The sequence below is a fragment of the Hyperolius riggenbachi genome, chromosome 3 (genome assembly GCF_040937935.1).
Source record: "Hyperolius riggenbachi isolate aHypRig1 chromosome 3, aHypRig1.pri, whole genome shotgun sequence".
NCBI lineage: Eukaryota > Metazoa > Chordata > Amphibia > Anura > Hyperoliidae > Hyperolius > Hyperolius riggenbachi.
Window position 1 is genome coordinate 181,477,661 of NC_090648.1, and position 21,508 is coordinate 181,499,168.

The window sequence follows — 21,508 nt, forward strand, 5'->3', positions numbered from 1 at the left end:
CAAACAAATGCCTTTTAAAGGGCAACTGAAGTGAGAGAGATATGGAGGCTGCCATATTTATTTCCTCTTAAGCAATACCAGTTGCCTGGCATCCTGCTAATCCTCTGCCTCTAATACTTTTAGCCATAAACCCTGAGGCATCTTTCACATCTAGAACGCGTGCAGGAGCCATTCTCCTGCACGCGTTATATAGCCTGTGGAGTGTCAGCGGGATGCTGCAGTGCGATGCAATCAGCGGAGGTAGCTATTAATTCAACCGTCAGGAAAATGCAGGCTCCAAACGATTAAAAGCTCCCAGGTGCGTCAAACAGCAGCGTCGGATGTGAAAGGTAAAATGAGAGTCTATAAATGCAGAAAACTGGCTCAGATGTGAAAGAGCCCTGAACATGCATGCAGCAGATCAGGCGTTTCTGACATTGTCAGATCAGAAAGATTAGCTCCATGCTCGTTTCAGACACTATTCAGACTGAATCCTTATAGATCAGCAGGACTGCCAGGCAACTGGTATTGTATAAAAGGAAACAACTATGGAAGCCTCCATATATTTCTCACTTCAGTTGTCCTTTAAGCCACCAACAAGCAAGAAACTATTCATAATAATTTTGACAGTACTTTTTCACCTACTTTTTGAATTGCAGAGTTCTTTTAGTTTCAAAAGTTTTTATTACATTTTCAAGAAAACAGTAACTATCCCTAGGGACACTGAAATAGGATAAATGCAAAACAGCAAATAATAGGACCACTTAACCCCATAGGCTATTTTACCCTTGCTGCCAAGAGCCATTTGCGCTCGTCAGCCCTCGTCCCATTCATTTGATCATAACTTTACCACTGCTTATCACAACTAACTAAATGATCTATAGTTTGTTTTTTCGCCACAAATGAAGGCTTTTGGGGGTTGATATTTGTATATAAAAAAGATAACAGCCCATCAACTTTGCTGTGTCAGTCTCCCTCCCAGCTCCTATCACCACAGCAATCTGTGGTGATAGATGGAGAGACAAACACTTACGTAATAAACATTTCTAATGGCCCATACTCACGGGCTACAATTGTCGCCGCAACACGCGGCGCGCGCGTGTTGCGGCGACATGTCGCCTGTGAGCATGTGATGTTGCACGTGCGCGCACCCCGAACCGTCGCTCGTCGATGAGGTCGCCAGGCAATTGACGCGGTCAATCGCCTGGCGACAGTCGCCGCCGCAACTGTCGCTAGTCCGCATGGGTATGCGGACTAGCGACAGCAACAAGCAGTGTATACCTTGGGCTTCCGGCGGGGGGAGGAGCAACAGCGACAGCTTCCGGCACATCAGTTGCCAGGTCCCTCCGCCGTGTGTATGCGGAGGGACCTGGCGACGAGCTGTCGCTGGCCTGTCGCGCACACGCTCCCGTGTGCTAGCGACAGGCCACAAATGTGCCTCGTGAGTATGAGGCATAAGAATGCAAATTGTTACTGGTTATAACTGGGCATAGTTGATGCCTATGCGAGCCTATGAGAGACGCTAATTGGCTCTCCGGGGGAGGAAGGGTAGTAAAATACAAAGAAATGTAAAATAGCATTTTTTATTTAAGAAAAAAAAAAAAAAAAAAAAAAGAGCAGCAGCAATCAGATGCCACCAACAGAAAGCTCTGTTGGTGGCAAGAAAAAGGAGCAACATTCATTTGTGTGCTAAGTAGTATGGCTCTGCAGCGAGCTTTTAAAGCTGCAGAGCCCTGAATTGTAAAAAAAAAAAAATAGCCTAGAAGTCACTAGGTGTGTTTAAGCCTAAAGTCCTCAAGTGGTTAAAAAGGAAACCTTATCTCCTAGAAGAAAACAAATTGAATAAGGCCCTATGAATATTGTCCTATAAATAAAGCTTTCTAACCAAGACATTTGGCACCCTCTAGTGGACTCTACATTAATATAAAGAACTCACAGACTATGCAGGGGTCCTACTTGAGGGGCTCGCACATAGTTCCCCCACATACAGAATTGCATTAGATGTGACAGCCCACACATTTAAATACAGTTTCCACATGCAGAGACAAAAAAAAACCTTGCTGCCTGCAGCATAATATAGAACAAAACACCAAATTTGGGCAAGCACCATCCACTCTACCATAAAGTATGAATAAGTAACAAAAGAGTGTGCAGAAAGGAACTGAAAAATTACATGCACATGATAGGAAAAGTAGTTCCCTAAAGAACCGCAACACTCAATCAATATAACAAAATATTAATCTTTATTCAGTACAAAAAAAAATATAAAACTAAAAACAATGGACAGTGGGGCACACTGTAATAATAATACATAACACAGATAATGTACAAAACCACAATGCATGTTGAAATACCTCCTGTAAGAAGTATGATATATATAATGGAATGACATATATAAAATATATCATATATAAAAAAGGTAAGTAAAGGTGATAGTCAAAAAACCACCAAACAAGGTGTAAGCCTCACTAATGCAACGCTAAAACAATATACATGAACAGTATTATAGTGTGCAAAATAGCATCAGAGGATGGTAAAGTACAGAGGACCATCCATAAAACAAAAGTGAAATGGCCAACGTGCAAGAGTAAAACAACCATTAAAATGGAGTGCTGTGAAGGACTAAGAAATGAGGCTGCAGCTTACCAGGGAGAAGGAAAGTCAGGCAAGGGAAAGTGTGCCCCGCAACCGCCGTCGCGATTCGCTGCCTCCAATGCGCAGCTTCGTCTTGTTTGGGGGTTCTTTGACTATCAGCTTTACTTACCTTTTTTATATATGATATATTTTATATGTCATTCCATTATATATATCATACTTCTTACAGGAGGTATTTCAACAGGCATTGTGGTTTTGTACATTATCTGTGTTATGTATTATTATTACAGTGTGCCCCACTGTCCATTGTTTTTAGTGTTTTATATTTTTTTGTACTGAATAAAGATTAATAATATTTTGTTATATTGATTGAGTGGTGCGGTTCTTTAGGGAACTACTTTTCCTATCATGTGCATGCAGCATAATATAGCACACGGAATGCAATTCCCATACCCTGAGCATTACAAAGGCAAAATGGTCTGTAAAAAAAAACGCTGCCATTTTCAGCTGATGTGTGAAACAACCCTTAGTTTTAATATCGGAGTTTTAGTAAAATGCATTTTGGTAACTTCAGGCTGAATCCATAAAACAAACATTTCTTTGAAGAGACTCTTTAACAAAAAACCACAACACAAAATAAAATAAAACAAAAAAACAGCCCCTGGGGTACACTTCTCTCGGGAGGGGGAAGCCTCTGGATCTTAATGAGGCTTCCCTCCATTCTCCAGCGCTGGCATCCCCTGAACAGTGGCCATGTAAATGTTTAGTTTCTGTGCTCCTGTGCAGGCACAGTACCGGCTTTCCAATGGGCTCCAGCAGAAATAGCTCAGCCCAATCACGTATGCTCTTCTGCGCAGACAACTCGCGCCTGTGCAGTAGAGTGGACCCAATCAGGCCATTGGCCATTTCTGCCGGAGCCCATCAGAAAACCAATAGTGCGCCTGTTCAGGAGCGTGGTAGGTAAATATTGCAGTCGCTATTGCGTCTGAACGCTTTGTCAGCTGAATTTTCAGGTGCTGCCAGGGCTGGATCACAGATGATGCAGAGGACAGGGGAAATCTCATTAGGACTCAGAGGGGCTTCCCCCTCCCGAGGCAAGTACCCCCCCCCCCCCCCCCCCCCCAAGGGCTGGCTTCCCCTTCCTAAGGCAAGTACATATTTACTTCATTAAGTCAGTCATAAGTCATTTTTAGGACATTACATTAGAAGCTCGCCCCATGTTCTGCCATTCTCCCTTGAAGAGAACCCGAGGTGGGTTCTAACAATGCTATCAGCACACAGAGGCTGGGTCTGCATATACTGCCCAGCCTCTGTTGCTATCCCAATTCCCCCTAAGGTCCCCCTGCGCTCTGCTATGCCCCCATAAATCATCAGCCGAGCTGTGGACACACAGCGTGTCGCAGCCGGCTGTGTACTTCTGTGTCAGTCTCGCTGTTCCCCCGCCTCCTTCATAGCTCCAGTCCCCGCCTGCGTCCCTTCCTTCCCTGCTGATTGGAGGGAAGGAACGTGGACGGAGACCGGAGCTATGGAGGAGGCGGGGGAGCAGCGAGACGGACACCTACAGAAGAAAACAGCCGGCTGCGACACGCTGTGTGTCGACAGCTCGGCTGATGATTTATGGGGGCTTAGCAGAGCGCAGGGGGAACTTAGGGGGGATTGGTATAGCAACAGAGGCTGGGCAGTATATGCAGACCCAGCCTCTGTGTGCTGATAGCATTGTCGGAAACCCACCTCAGGTTCTCTTCAAAGCAAACCTGAAGTAAAAATAATCTGATGAAATAAGCAATTAGCATTTCCTTTGAATCTGGCAGTTTTATTGTGTGTTTAAAAGCTTTAAAAATAAGATTAAAGGACTTTCGAGCCCAAATAAAAAAAAAAAGTTCTGTACCTTTATGATTTTTGAAGGCACGGAGGACTTAATTAAGGAATTAAGCAGCGGGGACCAGGCGGAACTGCACTGAGGGTGCGGATGGCATCCTCCGTGCCTTCAAAAATCATACAGGTGCAGAACTTTTTTCATTTGGGCTCGTAAGTCCTTTAAGGTTTTTATTGTTCCAACTATATTTTATTTATAGACTTTTTTATTATAGACAGTTTTAGATGTTTTACAATGCCCATCATGAACTATTGATGTTTTTGTCCAATGGCACTTCCAGGTGAATTGAATAGAATTTTCCATTAAAATATTAGTAATATAGCCTTCCTGATATTTTATTATAACAGGAGCACAATTTCCTGGGAGCAATGTAACGGAGGCATCATATCATATACACTTGAATGGTTTGCACTATTATAAAAAATATGAGAACAAGCGTGCTGTAATGGGAAGTACCATAGGAGCACTATGGTGGGAACAGTATAGTGAGGGAATTATATTGGGGAGTACTTTAATGTTGGTATTATATTGGGAATCAATATAACGGGGGCACAGTAGTTTAGCTTCACATCAGTACCAAAAGAATCCTGAGTGAAGTTCGGCTAAATGATAACTGAACTTTGAGCTCCACTTACAGACCTCATCACTACTACCACTGCTAACTTCGAGCCCAAATTAGTCAGTGCTGCCATAGCTGCAAATTACATTGTGGTGTATGGGATTGCCCAATATACAGAGCAGACTGTGTGACCTATCTTGTCCTGATCATGATGGATTAAAATCATTCGTCATAAAAGGTTTACAACCCTAAATAAAAGTTTGGGAGGGAACTCACCTTGTAAATCAAGGACTAGCAGCTCTCCCCTTGTATATTCAAAGGTCCAGTGGCTGAATGCCAACATCGTTTCCTCCAGCATATTAGTTGGGACAATCTCATCGCCATTATTGTTATTATACTTGCGGAAGTCTCCATTCATGCACTCTTCTATGGCAAACCACTGCCCAGCTGAGTGGCAGTACAGTAGGAAAACTTCAAGGAACCTTCAAAATGCACACAAAATAAGCCTTCAAAAATGTGTATACTTACAAAAAAAATGACAATTTCAAATAAGGATGACTTATTTACATTAGGCATACTTATGTATTTCTCAGTTAAAGTTTGGAATGACAATATGATCACACATTTCTAACACTGAAATCTTACGGGGTAAAGACTAGACATTATATAAGCTGGTTCTTGTTTACAGTGGCATTTAAGAAGTTATCTCCCCGGGATCTGGGTACAGTCCATGTCCTCCGAGGTTCTCGATACCTTGGGTGAGATGGCCGTTTGTCCTATGATGACTGATGGTGATCTCACCATAGAGATAGAGCGTTACCTGGAGGACAGTAGGAAGAAATGTAGTGCTGGATCCCGGGATAGTGTGTTCTGTGCAGGGGCTGCCTGAATTGGAAGGAGGACGTTCTCTGGCATAAAGTGGAAAAATTTGCACTGCTTTTAATCCCTAAAATCCACAACTAATCAGAACACCAAGGAGGTTAATAGAGAATGATGGCAGCCTCCATATTCCTCTCACCTCAGGCTCAATAAAGTAAATACGAAGGAGGCACTCAATTGGCTTCAAACTTGCGTTTTATCAAATCCCAGTATCAAATCCCAGTAATACACAACATGTTTCAGGGCATAACCCCTTCATGAAATGAAATGTTCAGCTTGAAATGTTTTTTATGAGGCTGTATTACATGTTGCTGATTTAATTTCTCTCTCTACACAATCCCCAGGTATTAATGGGACACACACCATCGAGATTGGTCGGGGGTGTTGGCTGGAGGGGGCTAAGATGGATCTGTGGTCCAACTATTTGCAACAGAGGTTTTTCGCATTGTTGTATGTATTAGGTTTACCTAAAATGCAGTAATTTGATTTGTTAATCAGGTTTACGGAGGAAGACTGATATAGTAGTGCCTCCGATCATAGCCCTAAGGGGTTAACAAGACTTTGGACTGTGTGATGTCAGTGATCAGCTGACTAGTCAGCTGACAAGATGGAGGTGGTCCAATTTAGGGTGTGGTGGTTAGGAGTATGTATTTATTCACTGTGTGCCATTCAATGTATGTACACCTGATGAAAGGGATATGCCCCGAAACATGTCGTGTATTACTGGGATTTGATAAAATGCAAGTTTAAAGCTAATTGAGTGCCTCCTTTGTATTTACTTTATTGAACCGTGTGTGGAGTGGTGACCCACAGAGGGATTGGGCACCGACTACATAGACCTGACTAGGTCTATTCCACAGGACTCCCTACAGTTTGCTTGTGGTGGTCTCACCTCAGGCTCCCTTTAACTGCTGTCTTACTGCTGGCTCACCTAAAGAGGAACTGTCATGGAAATCTTAAAATTAAAATACAAATAAGAAGTACATTTCTCCCAGAGTAAAATGAACCATAAATTACTTCTCTCCTATGTGCGGTCACTTACAGCAGGTTGTAGAAATCTGACATTACCGACAGGTTTTGGGCAAATCCATCTCTTCATGAGGGATTCTCAACATGGCCTTTATTCTTTATAAAGACAATCCCTTAAAATGATTAATACAAAGATGCTGACCAGCCTCCCTACCCGCTGCACACTATTTTGGCAGTTGAACGGAGCAACTGACATTCACTAAGTGCTTTTAAAAATTAAGAAAACTTTGAGAACCCCCTATGAGAAGATGGGCTACTCCAAAATCTGTCGGTAATGTCAGATTTCTACTACTTACTGTAAGTGATAGCAAGATAGGAGAAAAGTAATTTATGGTTCATTTTACTCAGGAAGAAACTTAGTTATTTGTATGTGTTTAAATTAAGATTTTTGCAACAGTTCCTCTTTAAGTGGACAAATCTGAATCCTCAGGAGGGATTCAACAAGGAAGGAAAGGAAGCCCCAAGTGAGATATGCAAAGATGCTTCTGTGGATATCAGTGGTATTGATAGCCATGTGCGAAAAGGGTTGTCTTCTTATTTATTGTATTTACTTACTGTAAAACGCCAACATATTAAGCAGTGGACAAAAAAATACATACCATTGTACAAAGAATGGCAGACACAACGTAACAAGGTTATACAACATAGGACAACATTAAACAAGACAAAGAGGGCACAAGATAGTATATAAGATTTTTTTTTTTTAGTAAATTCGCGTGATCCTGTTCACGCGAATTTACTATTAAAAAAAAAAAAATCTTATATACTATTTAAAGGGAACCAGAGAGGATGAAATATACATACCTGTTGCTTCCTCCAGCCCCATACGCACGGATCACTCCCACGCCGACGTCCTCCGCAGCCTGGATTCGCCGCCACCGGGTCCCGTCATTGCCACGAGTTGGCCAGTCGGCCGCGGCCAATTCTCCGCATCACAAGGTGCTCTCTCCATACAGATACGCATGTGGCTGCCTACTGCGCAGCCATATGCGTACGGGTATGGAGGGAGCCCCTGTGATGCGGACAATTGGCCGCGTCTGCCGGAAGTGACGGGCCCGGTACTGGTGGATCCAGGAAGCGGAGGATGGCGGCGTGGGAGCGATCCAGGCTTATGTGGCTGGAAGAAGCCCCAGGTATGTATAAAATCATTTTCTATTTTGGCTGGCCATTCCTCTCTGGTTCCCTTTAACACACTTCCTCATGTGCAGTAGAAGTGGGGATAAGTCCAGCATACTTTATATTGCACAAGGCTGCTTTGTAATCGGTGGGCCATGGAATACCATTAACCATCTCAGTCATAAGATCTTAAAACTCTCTTAAGCAGGGGTCGCAGGGGGACGGCGTCCACTTACTTTTTTTGGAAAGTGAACGCCGTCCCCCCTAGCACCCTGGAGGGGAGCAGCGCAGCAGAGAGGAGCATTGTGCACAGCGTGGGGAAGGGCGGACGTTTCCCCCCCATCCCTCACCTTGGGGCTCCTCTCCCTGGCTCTCCCCTCCATAAAGATGCGGCGGCGGTGGCTGGCAGCGGCATCGGTGGGCGGGACTTACCTCCTCCAGTGTTCCGGGTGGACGCTGTGCGTGCCGCTGCTCTGGCTACATATACTGGGGGCCACTATACACCTGGCTACATATACTGGGGGCCACTATACACCTGGCTACATATACTGGGGGCCACTATACACCTGGCTACATATACTGGGGGCCACTATACACCTGGCTACATATACTGGGGGCCACTATACACCTGGCTACATATACTGGGGGCCACTATACGCCTGGCTACATATACTGGGGGCCACTATACGCCTGGCTACATATACTAGTGGCCACTAAACACCTGGCTACATATACTGGGGGCCACTATACACCTGGCTACATATAGTGGGCACATATACTGGGCACATATACACCTGGCTACATATACTGGGGACACCTATACACCTGGCTATACTGGGGACACCTATACACCTGGCTATACTGGGGGCACCTATACACCTGGCTATACTGGGAACACCTGGTTAGATATACTGGGGACACCTGGCTATACTGGGGACACCTATAGACCTGGCTACCTATTCTGGGGACATCTATACACTTGGCCACCTATTCTGGGAATATCTTTACACCTGACCACCTATTCTAAGGACATCTATACACCTGGCTACCTATTCTGGTGACATCTCTACATCTGGCCACCTATTCTGGGGACAACTATACACATGGCTACTTATACTGGGGACACATATAGACCTGGCTAGCTATACTGGGGGTACCTATTTTGGGAGAACTGCTGTCAGATCTGTATTTTTGGGGAACCGCTGATGCCAGATTACGTGTATTTTGGGGAACTGCTGCCAGATTGTGTATGTTTGGGGGACCACTACTGCCAGATTACATGTATTTTGGGTGTTACATGTATTTTGGGTGATCCACTACCAGGTTTCACGTATTTGGGGGAACTGCTTCCAGATTATGTGTATGTTGGAGGAACTGCTGCTGCCAGATTGTCTATTTTGGGGGAACCACTGCCATATTATCTGTATTTTGGAGGAACCTCTGCCAGATTGTGTATTTTTGGTGAAATGCTGTCAGATTACATCTACTTTTTGGGGATACTCTACGACAGAGCTCAAACTTCCCCTGGCAGACCTTTTATACCACTGCTAAAGCCATGTATATTTGGCCCCACCCATGACCACGCCCACGCTATGCTTAACCACGCCCATTTTGGGCGCTACGTGCGGCGCAGAGGTTTTTAGGGTGAGTCCACTCACTTCTTTTTCCAGGACTAGACCCCTGCTCTTAAGCCTCTTGCACACTACATGCGATTCCAATTTTTTATATGCTCTTACTTTTGATTCAGATTTAAAAAAAAAATAAAATAAAATAAAATAAAAAAAGCACTGCATGCTGCTACTTTTTTTTTTATCCGAAAAAAAAAAAAAAGTCTAAGTCTCAAGTAGTGTGCAAGAGGCCTTAAAGTGAACCTTAAGTCAGAAAAAAAAATGAGTTTTACTCACCTGGGGCTTCTACCAGCCCCCTGCAGCAGTCCTGTGCCCTCGCAGCCGCTCGCTAATCCTCTGGTCCCCCGCTGCCAGCTAGTTTCGTTTTTGCCGACAGGCCCGTCAGGACTGGCCACGCGTAGCTTTTTCCGCATTCCCGACTGTAATTAGCGCTATTGCGGGCCGCAACGCGTACAAAAATACGCGTTGCCGCATAGCTACGCGTTCGTAATGCAGCAATGCGTATTTTTGTACGCGTTGCGCCCCGCAATAGCGCTAATTACAATCGGGAATGCGGAAAAAGCTACGCGTGGCTAGTCCTGACGGGCCTGTCGGCAAAAACGAAACTAGCTGGCAGCGGGGGACCAGAGGATTAGCGAGTGACTACGAGGGCACAGGACTGCTGCAGGGGGCTGGTAGAAGCCCCAGGTGCGTAAAACTCATTTTTTTTTCCTGACTTAAGTGTCTCTTTAACACAGGGATTCTTAAATTCCTTTTCATCAACTAATTAAATGTTGTGGATCTCCTCAAAAGACCACAGAAGGGCGTAGCTACCTTGTTTTCTTTGTAAAGGAAACCTAAACTGAGGTTATCAAAGTTATTCTGTGACTCTACTAGTTTCATGGTTACTGTATGACTAAAACTTCTGAAAACAAATGAATAAACACAAATCACTGTATTTAAAGGAAGCTAGCAGTGACTATGTTCTTCTCTTCCATGCCCTTCACTCTATGGGCTTGATTCACTAAACCGTGCCATCTCATAGCACTGTTGTGCTCCGCTAACGCAAATTTTCACGAACAAAACGCAAAAATTCGTGTTAGCACGCGCAAAATGTTACATGCGTTATAACGCACGCAAAACGCTAGCGCAACTGTGCTGTGAGTTAGCACAGATTAGTGAATCAAGCCCGATTTGTGAAAGTTTGAGCCCTACACACCTTACTAGGAATTACCGGTACGTTAGTTTAAATTTAAAACATGCTAAACAAACACTGTATAAAGAACACTTTGTGGCTTAATCCTGTACCTTGGAGAATATGGAATTGATTTTGGCTTCATTGCATTAAAAGCAAATGTCATTTTCTGCGCTGCCCGTTGTTGCTGTATTTCCTAGAATTAAAAAGAAAAAAACATAAAACAAACCCTCCCAAAACATAATGATATCAGATAAGTGCAAAAATGCTCTAACTTAATCATGTAGAATTCACATTATTGAAACTGCTGGCAAGGCTTGCATCCTATTAGGGTTAGGGTCTTAGGGTTAGGCATCGGTAGAGGAAGGGTTCTGTGTGAGCATAGGGTTACGTTAAGACATAGTAAAATATCCAATAGTGATATTTTACTAATCGTTTACTAGAGGCAATCTCTTGCACCCTTTTTCCAGGCACCTTTTTACATGTATTCTCCCTGGCTGTTACCAATGTGGGATCAACTGAGCCCCAATGGACCTCTGAATTTAGATGGACTTCTTAGTCTGCGAATTTGGATAGACTTCCATGTTCAAAAGTGCAGTAGCTCTCTGTTCTCGCACTCATGCTTAGCAGGCTCCCTCCTGACCACATGGCAATTTGGCCTCTACACCAATGCACATCTCAGGCAGCTGTATAGGGGTGTCTATACAGGCAGGCCCCCTACTTACAAACAGGTTTTGTTCCAGAACACTAAGTTGAATTTGTAAGTTGAGTTCTGTATTAAAGAGAACCCGAGGTGGGTTTGAAGAATATTATCTGCATACAGAGGCTGGATCTGCCTATACAGCCCAGCCTCTGTTGCTATCCCAAAACCCCCTAAGGTCCCCCTGCACTCTGCAATCCCTCATAAATCACAGCCACGCTGCTGACAAACAGCTTGTCAGAGCTGGCTGTGTTTATCTCTATAGTGTCAGTCTGCTGCTCTCCCCGCCTCCTGCAGAACTCTAGTCCCCGCCTGCATCCCTTCCCTCCCTGCTGATTGGAGGGAAGGGACGGGGGGCAGGGACCGGAGCTATGCAGGAGGCGGGGGAGCAGCTGAGACTGACACTACAGATGTAAACACAGCCTCACAGCATGGCTGTGATTTATGAGGGATTGCAGAGTGCAGGGGGACCTTAGTGGGGTTTGGGATAGCAACAGAGGCTGGGCTGTATAGGCAGATCCAGCCTCTGTATGCAGATAACATTCTTTAAACACACCTCGGGTTCTCTTTAAACATAGTGAAATGTGAATAAATTATTTTCTTTAGGACAACTCTGGATATGGACCTATAGTATAAACTGTTTTTCTAGCTGTTTTCAATGTACTTTGAAAGTGTTTGAAACCACTTATAAATGGTTTATACAATATTGTAACATTTAAAGGACCACTATCGAGAAAAGAGTAGTCAGTTAAAATCTGACAGAACCGACAGGTTTTGGGCCAGTCCGTCTCTTCATGGGGGTTTCTCAGGGTTTTCTTTGTTTTCAACAGCATTTCCTGAACAGCAGTTGCAAAGTCTATCTGACATAGTGTGCGAGTGAGTAGGGAGGCTGGCTGGTATCTAACTACAGGGGTTGGACAAAAAAATGGAAACTCCCAACATTTTGGTATCATAATCTTTGAACATGTTTTAAGCAATCAAAACTTGACATATGTTAAATTTTTTTTGTTTATTATTTTTATTTGTTATGTTTAATTAAAATTGTTTTTACAGATATTTAAACCAAAGTTGGTTATAATTTATAAAAATGGCAGATCTCTCAGACTTTCAAGCCAAATTGTTGGTGCTTGTATGGCAGGCGCTACTGTAACAGAAACTGCCCGAATGCTTGGCATTTCAAGAGGTACTGTCTCAAAAGTAATGACTGCCTTTGAAAGAGAAGGAAAAACGTCCTTAGCAAAGCACAGTTGTGGCCGAAAGTATAAGTTGTCTGAGAGAGATCGAATTGTTAGAAAAGCTTGCAAGACCACGGCTCCTAAAATAACTGCAAAGCAGAATGAACACCTACAGAACCCAGTTTCCAAAAAAACTGTTCGTTGGGAGCTGCACAAATCTGGATTCCATGGAAGAACTGCAATTAGAAAACCTCTGCTCTGAAAGCCAAATGTTTCAAAGCGTTTAGAGTGGTGTAGAAATCGCCAGAATTGGTCCCTCGGGCAGTGGAAACATGTGATTTTCTCTGACGAATCATAGTTTACCTTATTTCCGACCTCCAGCCGAGTGTACGTTTGGAGACAGCCGAAAGAAGCATTTCATCCAGACTTCCTTCTCCCAACTGTAAACCATGGCAGGGGTTGTGAGATGATCTGGAGTGCTATTTCTTGGAAATCCGCCAGGCCAATGATTTCCCTTCATGGAAGAATTAACAGCCGAGACTATTTAGGAATTTTGGGCGACCAAGTTCATCCTATGCTTCAAAAACTGTTTCCGGAGGGGAATGCCATCTTTCAAGATGATAATGCCCCAAATCCATACAGCTAGAATTGTTAAAGAATGGCACGAGGAACATTCTAATGAAGTTGAGCATCTCCTCTGGCCACCACAATCCCCAGACCTCAACATTATTGAGCATTTATGGTCATTATTAGAGATTCAAGTAAGAAGTCAATTTCCGCTGCCATCGTCTCTAAAAGGGTGTTTTAACTGAAGAATGGGCTAAAATTCCTTTGGAAACAATTCACAATTTGTATGAATCTATACCTCAGAGAATTGAGGCTGTAATTGCCGCAAAATGTGGACCTACACCATATTAAAATATATTTTGTTGATTTTCAAGGCGTTTCCATTATTTTGTCCAACCCCTGTATTTTGGCAGTTAAACTGCTGTTCAAGAAAGGAATTGAAAAAAGAATCCCCATGAGGAGATGGACTGGCCCAAAACCTGTTGGTTCTGTCAGATTTTAATTGCCTACTTTTTATGTGATAGTGGTCCTTTAACAAAACAGTACTGTAAATTGTGTACATGAAGACAGCTTTGAATCATTGTAACTTAAGTTGTTTGTAAAGGGGGTGGGGGGGGGGGGGCTGTCTGTAGTTGGATTTTCAGATTTCATGTACTTGCCAGAGCTTAGAGTAGAGTAATGTGACACTAGCTTTGTTAGGGTGATAAGGCTATACAGAATGCAACTGTACCACCAATTAGTATGCAGCAAACTACTACAGGATTGCAAACAAAGTAAAAATGAAGGGGTGATACATGTTGATTATGGGGTCAAGTCTTTTATAAGCACTAGCCCTTTGTAGCACTTATTCTGAGACTCCCGAAAAAGATTTAGGTTAGCTTTATAATCTCCAACTGCTCTCTAACTGGAAGAATATTCTTAGCAGCTATGCATACTGAAATGCTGCCATTATAGCGGTCATTTAAAGTGCAGCAAGTGTACAATTGTTCTAGGCCAAGTGGAGCTTCTGATTATAATCGGATACAAAAATCCTGGTGAAAACCTTTATGTATCACCCCACCTTATTTCCTCCATATGCCTTTAGATTGTAATCTTACAAGAGCAGGAATCAACAACACATTTAGGAGCACCATGGTAATACTATTATTCTCACTGATAACGTAAATTATGAGAACTTACCTTAAGACATAGATGAAGAACAGTATCTTCCTTGTACACCCCTGACCAAGTATTCACCACCTCAGGAAGAAATGATTTGATGATGTAGAGGTGCCCAGGCTTGAGGATATCGTTCTCAGACCAGGTGCATGCCACTTTCACAGCACGTCTCAAGCCACCTCCCATCTCCTCCTTGCTCAGAAACTCAATTTTAGCACACAAGCCCCTCTGTGACCAGGACGACATGCTGTTGTTCAGGATACTCGGAGAGCTTTCTTCTAGCCGATACACAGTGACCAGTTCACCTGCAATATCAAAACCAAAAATGAGAGCTGACCTGGAAAAGTGCTCAATTATTCTTGCAGCCTACGTAGAAGCGCAGCAGTGCGCAAAATGGCCGTCAGGCATCTGTACCCAGCACCCACCACCACCATCTGTGCTACTGTCCACTTAATGGTATGTGCACCACTCAAATTGTAATGCACTATGCACATGCCGCATGTACTATGTGATATAAGTGATTTATATTAAAGCAGTATAGCTGTATAGGGGAGGGGCCATTAGACACCAGTGAACTGTATAGAGGAGGGAATGACTAGATGCCAGAGGACTGTATGGGGGGGGGGGGGGGGGGGGAATTAGACACCAGGGAACTGTATAAGGGAGGGGGAGGGTACTAGATTAAATACGCAAAATTCAATCTCAAGGAATTTTCTTCTTCCAGAATTGGGTCACACTCCAATTGAAAAGGTTGTCCTGAGCAACTGGAAATCAGGATTGCACCTGAGGGGGAGGCTAGACTATACAGGGTGGTAGGATGCAGTACAGTATGAGTGAACAATAATCAGTAATGATAGTATTAGTGAGAAACAGTCTTACTGTCAAAGGCGCTCCTAATCTGTGCGGTTGTGGAAAGAGATACTATTTTATTATTTAGAGACACTATTTTATTAAGCTGAAGAAGTGGGCGTATGCTAAGAAAAGAGTAGTTTATTTTGGTGTCCAATAAATGCAATCTCAACTGTCCCCTACCCTGTATACATTTTGATAGGATATCACCACAAATTGTGCATAGTGTTTGGTTTCAGACCACTTAAAGAAAAAGAAAAACATGAAAACTTGGAGCTTAAAAGTTACAGTAATGATGTACCACAACTAGAAAGTATCCAAAACTACCATCACTAGCCCAGATTCCCACGAGTGTTAATGCTGTAAAATACTTGAATGGTTAACTTTCTTATTAACCATTTCAAATCAGTTTCTAAAAACACAAGCGCTGCTCCCATGTTTTATCAACAGGTGAATAACACTCACCTCTTAGAGGCACTGGGGTGAAAGGAATACTCTGGGACAATCGCATCAGATTGTTTCTTTCAACAGCTGCACAGAAAAACAATTGTTAATGCTGAACAAAAGAAGACATCTTTTCAAAGCTCTCATACACCATCTGATAACCAACCTGAATAACAATAATTGATGTCCACTATAGGCTTGAAAGGCGAGCCGATACCTTTTAAAAAACATAAATAAAAATAAAACAGTAACTTTACTGTGGTGCAGAATTGTACAGTACATATCAGCTACTGTGAAGATTGCTTACCATTCAAAGCATCCTCTTCTGTGGTGGGCCTGAAGGACAAATAGCAGATCAATTAAAGTTGTACTCAAAACAAATACAAAAGAATCAGTCAAGATTTAATGCAGTGATATGTTACAAAAACAAGGACTGAATAACTTTTGTTTTGTATGCAGTATAGCTCCCCCCCCCCCCCCAACAAAAAAATTTCAAAAATAAAAAAACATTACATAGCTCTATATTGAGTTCATTTTATGTAATCATTGTACTGCTGTACTGTGAATGACGTTAAATGGTCTGGGAACTTACTCCACCAAGTTTTCTTATAGTGGACTAATAGCTTCTGGCTTGGTACCATCAGACTGGAAACCTATATAGGCACCTGAAGGGATATCAGCAGCAAGTGGAGGTTCAGCACATCTTTAGCAAATAAAATGTACTTCTATTCACAGTTACCGTATATAACTGGAGGGTTCAACATTTTTTTTTTAAACGACTGGTGTAAAGAATGTGCGAATGTGTGTTCTAAAGCTGCATGGGACACTAAAGGTTGCAAGCCTGTGCAAGGACAGCTATACATGCTGAAGCACGATCCAGTGCACAGTCTGCATGGTGGGCTACAGAACAACATGACGAGGGTATGGTGTAGGGGTGCCAGATGTAAGCGTGGGAGAGCTTATCCGCACTTGTATATGGTACTTATTTGAATGCCATTGATATACACAATAGACCTTAAAGAGAATCTGTACTCTAAAATTTTTACAGCAAAAAGCATACCATTCTATTCATTATGTTCTCCTGGGCCCCTCTGTGCTGTTTCTGCCAGTCTCTGCTGCAATCCTGGCTTGTAATTAACAGTTTTAGGCAGTGTTTACAAACAAACTAACCAGCTTGTGATAGGCTCACATAAGCAGAGTGTGCGAGTCATACAGAGCCTGCAGGAGGCCTGCAGAGGGCGTGTGTCGCTTCTATCCAATCACAAGCAGCCCTGCACATTCCACACATTCCAGCCTCAGCCCGACAGAAGAAAACAGATTAGATCATATAACAGAGATAACACAGCCACTGTGCAATTAGGAAAGGCTGCAGTAAGCCGGAGCACATTAGAACAGGCAAAGGAACTTATAGGATAGAAGAACTAAGGCTGAAAATTTTGTTACAGAGTCTCTTTAAGCCCCATACACACTCAACAGCAGTCTTTTATGCAGCATAATCATCAAACAACTTTTGTTGTGAAACAAGTTGAAACAACAAAATAAAAAAAGTTGCTTGCTATTGTTCACACAACTGAGAAGACGTCAATCCAACTGTTGGATTGATGTTTTATCAGTTGCAGTGCAGTACAATCCGTTGGAATAATCCAAGATATGCTGTGTGTTACAGAAAAACATGTTATACTTTTTTATGCATCTTATGCACAATGTCACTTTTCTCCTAAGTTGCATTGGGATCATATTTTTCCAAGGTATGCAACACATCACCCCAGTGTGAAACTAACCTTACGCTATTGAAGTACTTAGTATGATACATCCACGATTCATACTTGACTGTGTGCATTTTACCCAGAATTTGGAACTTGTATTTTACCACTACCACTCCAGTGTATGATCTGGCATTGTATTACAATCTGCATTGTGTATCTTATTGCTTATTACCTGTATTTTAAACAAAGCAAAGAAATGAACAGCGCTACTTAAAAACAGATGAGTGCTTACCTGCAAAAAAGTGCACACCCCACTCATGGGATTCAAATACACAATGAGCATACACATGACCTGTCTACCACTTGGAGGATGTTAGTTTCCGCTAACAATTTGCAATTTGTTAGGTACTTGTCCCTCCCACTGTCGAAGAAGACTTTCCTCCATGGGAGGGGACCTAACACTAACTAAATTCTACCTATGCATATGCATAGCCTGGGCGCGCTACCAGTAAAATTGAGAATTGCGCAAAAAAAGTGGGATCAGCGCATCACCAGGCCGCCTCTGAATGGCCTCAGCTCAGAGATGCGCTGAGCCCCCCCAGAAACTGCAAACGCACCTTGAACCCAAACAGAGGCTCTGCATATACACCAAAGGAAAACTATTAAGTGGGAGCAGCTGACCAGAAATAAATCAATCAAACATAGCAAAGAAATGAACAGCGCTACTTAAAAACAGATGAGTGCTTACCTGCAAAAAAGTGCACACCCCACTCATGGGATTCAAATACACAATGAGATACACATGACCTGTCTACCACTTGGAGGATGTTAGTTTCCGCTAACAATTTGCAATTTGATAGGTACTTGTCCCTCCCACTGTCAAAGAAGTCTTTCCTCCATGGGAGGGGACCTAACACTAACTAAATTCTACCTATGCATATGCATAGCCTGGGCGCGCTACCAGTAAAATTGAGAATTGCGCAAAAAAAGAGGGATCAGCGCATCACCAGGCCGCCTCTGAATGGCCTCAGCTCAGAGATGCGCTGAGCCCCCCCAGAAACTGCAAACGCACCTTGAACCCAAACAGAGGCTCTGCATATACACCAAAGGAAAACTATTAAGTGGGAGCAGCTGACCAGAAATAAATCAATCAAACATAGCAAAGAAATGAACAGCGCTACTTAAAAACAGATGAGTGCTTACCTGCAAAAAAGTGCACACCCCACTCATGGGATTCAAATACACAATGAGCATACACCTGTATTACCTGTATTTTACTATATTGTCTATTACCTGTATTGGGCTGTCACCCCTGTTGTTATTGTCTGTAATCCTATTTATTGTACAGCGCTGCGTAATATGTTGGCGCTATATAAATCCAATAAATAATGATTTAAGCTCTTCAAAGCTGGATTTACACTCACCTGTCACTGTCAGATGGTGCGTCTTCTCCATACCAGATGGCGTTCCGCACCGACTTTTCTCTCCTGTAGCGCCAGTGTAATCTGACAAAGCCTAGAGCCCGGACTCGAGGCACCGTATCACGTACTTTACATAACCACTAGTGGCCTCTATCATTTGTCATGTGACACAGGTGCCCCAGGAGAGAGGAGACAGGGAGGAGCCCCCAGCAATGGAGAGGGAGACACACGAAGTACGCTGGTGGACAGGTGAATGTAAACTCCATTGCCAGCACTGCACATTGCTCGAAATGGAACCTCACTACCACCACACTTTCAGCCTTCTGCTGAACAAGACATATTCTCTATCTGCAATCGACTGATCCTGGCCAAAAATCTATTGATTGGGAACGGTTTTATAGCAGATTGGATCAAACTGGCTGGATATTGGTAAAAAAATTGACCACTACATGGCCACTTCAAGAGGGGAGAGCAGGACAGACAATGAAATTTGGACAAAGAGGTGGTCCATTCATGGTAGCTAGATGAGAATCATGCTGGAGGTGGATACAGACAGACATATTTGGGTCAGAAGGTGGCAGAGGTGGCTGTTCTAACAACCACAAAAGGGAAAGCGTAAGTGCAGATTGTGTGAACTCGGAGGATATGCAGCTTCCTGGTTGCGTACAAGGCAGAATAAAGAATCCCCAGGCATAACAAGTGACATCTTGATGTGGACTTTGCATCATCGATAGAGAATAAGTGTAAACTATATGACAGGTGTTGGTCCATCATTCATAATGTGCCACAGAACAAACTGAGTAAATAGTGAATGTCAAAGTGCAAAAAACAGGCTAATAACACAGTTTCACTATTGGAGCTAGCAGCTGGCGAACTAGTGTGGAATATGCCAGAATTATGGAATGAATGTCAAGACAATGAACACAAAAAGTAAGTTTCACTTACTTTGATTTCCCTAAGGAAGATGAATGAGCCTGCAACCAGTCCTGTGAAAGGAATATGAGATATTATAACTATTCAATGATACAGCCCATGTTTATTATCTACTAGCTGAGGCCCAGCATTGCGCCTGCATTGCCCAGGTATGTATTTGGCTTGTAGTTGGCTCCGCCTACTTTTTCTAACCTTAACAAACAATTACTTAATGACCTAGTTTGTGAGCTTTGCGGTCTTTGACATCAATTTGAAATGAACCAAATCTGATAGGCTGTGGCTCCAACCCCTTTTCTGAATTTGAACCCCAGTCACCCAATGACCAACTGTAACAGGTTTGAGGCTTGTGCTATTAACAGTGCAAGAATGGCAGCAATTAAATATTCCCCTTTAAACTCAATAGGTGAATTTTGATTGGCCTTTGTAGGCTCAACCCACTTTTCTGAATATTAATCCCAGTCACCCAGTGACCAACTGCGCAAAGTTTGAGAACCCTGCCATTAACAGTGACAGAATGGCTGCAGTTTACATTTTTCCAGTGAAATATGTATACCTTCACTCACTTTTTGGTTATGGGGATAAAAAGTATCCTACAGGTTATTCCAGGTAATGTACTATGTGCACGCCAAATGTCATTCAAATCCATTCAGCTATTGTTGCATGATTGTATAAATTGGGGGGGGGGGGGGGGCAGTCATACCCAACACATACTGTTTTCAATCTGACTAGGGGAACACTGCATTTTCTACCCTCGGCTTATATATGGTAATACAGAACAGTGAAATATATGTATAAGACTAGCGAACCGGCATTAAGAGAAAAAGTAAATAAGTTGATCACAAAAGACAAGTGGTATTAGACTGAAAATAATTGTGCAAGGAACATAGATGTACTGGCTTCTATTCTGGTTTTCTTTAGTTGGTTTTCTGTAACTGTATACCATGACCAGTTTGTATATCCAAACATAAAATTACCATCACAGCAGTCTCCTCTAGTACATGAATCATGCATCTCATTACGCTGTATGTCCATGTGACTGCTTGTGACCACAAGAAATGACAGCAGCACATGACTATGAAGTGCACTGCTGTAGGCTCTCCAGCTAGAAAAGGTCTCTCAAAAATTAGGACACTTGATTAAGCAGGATGTTATCTTGACCTTTCCCACACCGATCACGTTGCAGAAACAGGTCTTGGTTTCCCTGAGCGACTAGTGAAACTGTTGAATGAGAATTGTTTAATAGAAACACTGAATGCCATCTGGAAACCATTTAAGCATTTCTGAGACACACAAGTATTGCAATAAATTAGAGTGAATATGACTTGTACTAACCGCCAAAAAAGGTTCTTTAGATTCTACATTTGTCTCTTCGCTCAGCGATCCTCTCCGACTAGTGATGTGCACTACAGAAAAGAGATGGAGGGGGGAGGGGGGGGGATCATCAAAATGAGTAAGATTAAGGTTTCTTTTCAAATTTACTTTTACTAAATGCATACTGGATGCAAACCACATCACACAGAGGCCCAGTGCACACCAAAAACCTCTAGCAGATATGCAAAACACTAGGGGTTTTTGAAGCAAATTTTCAGAAAGATTCTAGGCATGTTTAGAGAGATATTCTAAACATGCCTAGCGTTTTTTGGAGCGTTTTCGTGTAGCAAATTTCATATATTGTTACGGTAAAGCTGTTACTGAACTTCTTCAGTAACAAAATCGCCTC

General features: G+C 42.8%; 1 protein-coding gene across 3 annotated transcripts in view; it reads right to left on the reverse strand.

Annotated features, from left to right (window-relative positions):
- The window catches only part of TRPM7 (transient receptor potential cation channel subfamily M member 7), a 225,448-nt gene that overhangs the window by 19,826 nt on the left and 184,114 nt on the right, over positions 1-21,508 (reverse strand). For all 3 annotated transcript variants that reach the window (XM_068275395.1, XM_068275393.1, XM_068275392.1), the window contains 8 exons: positions 21,121-21,191; positions 19,801-19,841; positions 16,036-16,064; positions 15,895-15,945; positions 15,750-15,815; positions 14,457-14,740; positions 10,949-11,031; positions 5,286-5,491 (listed from right to left, as the gene is read on the reverse strand). In XM_068275395.1, the coding sequence (XP_068131496.1) occupies positions 5,286-5,491; positions 10,949-11,031; positions 14,457-14,740; positions 15,750-15,815; positions 15,895-15,945; positions 16,036-16,064; positions 19,801-19,841; positions 21,121-21,191 (831 nt within the window). The remainder of the gene's footprint in view (positions 1-5,285; positions 5,492-10,948; positions 11,032-14,456; positions 14,741-15,749; positions 15,816-15,894; positions 15,946-16,035; positions 16,065-19,800; positions 19,842-21,120; positions 21,192-21,508) is intronic.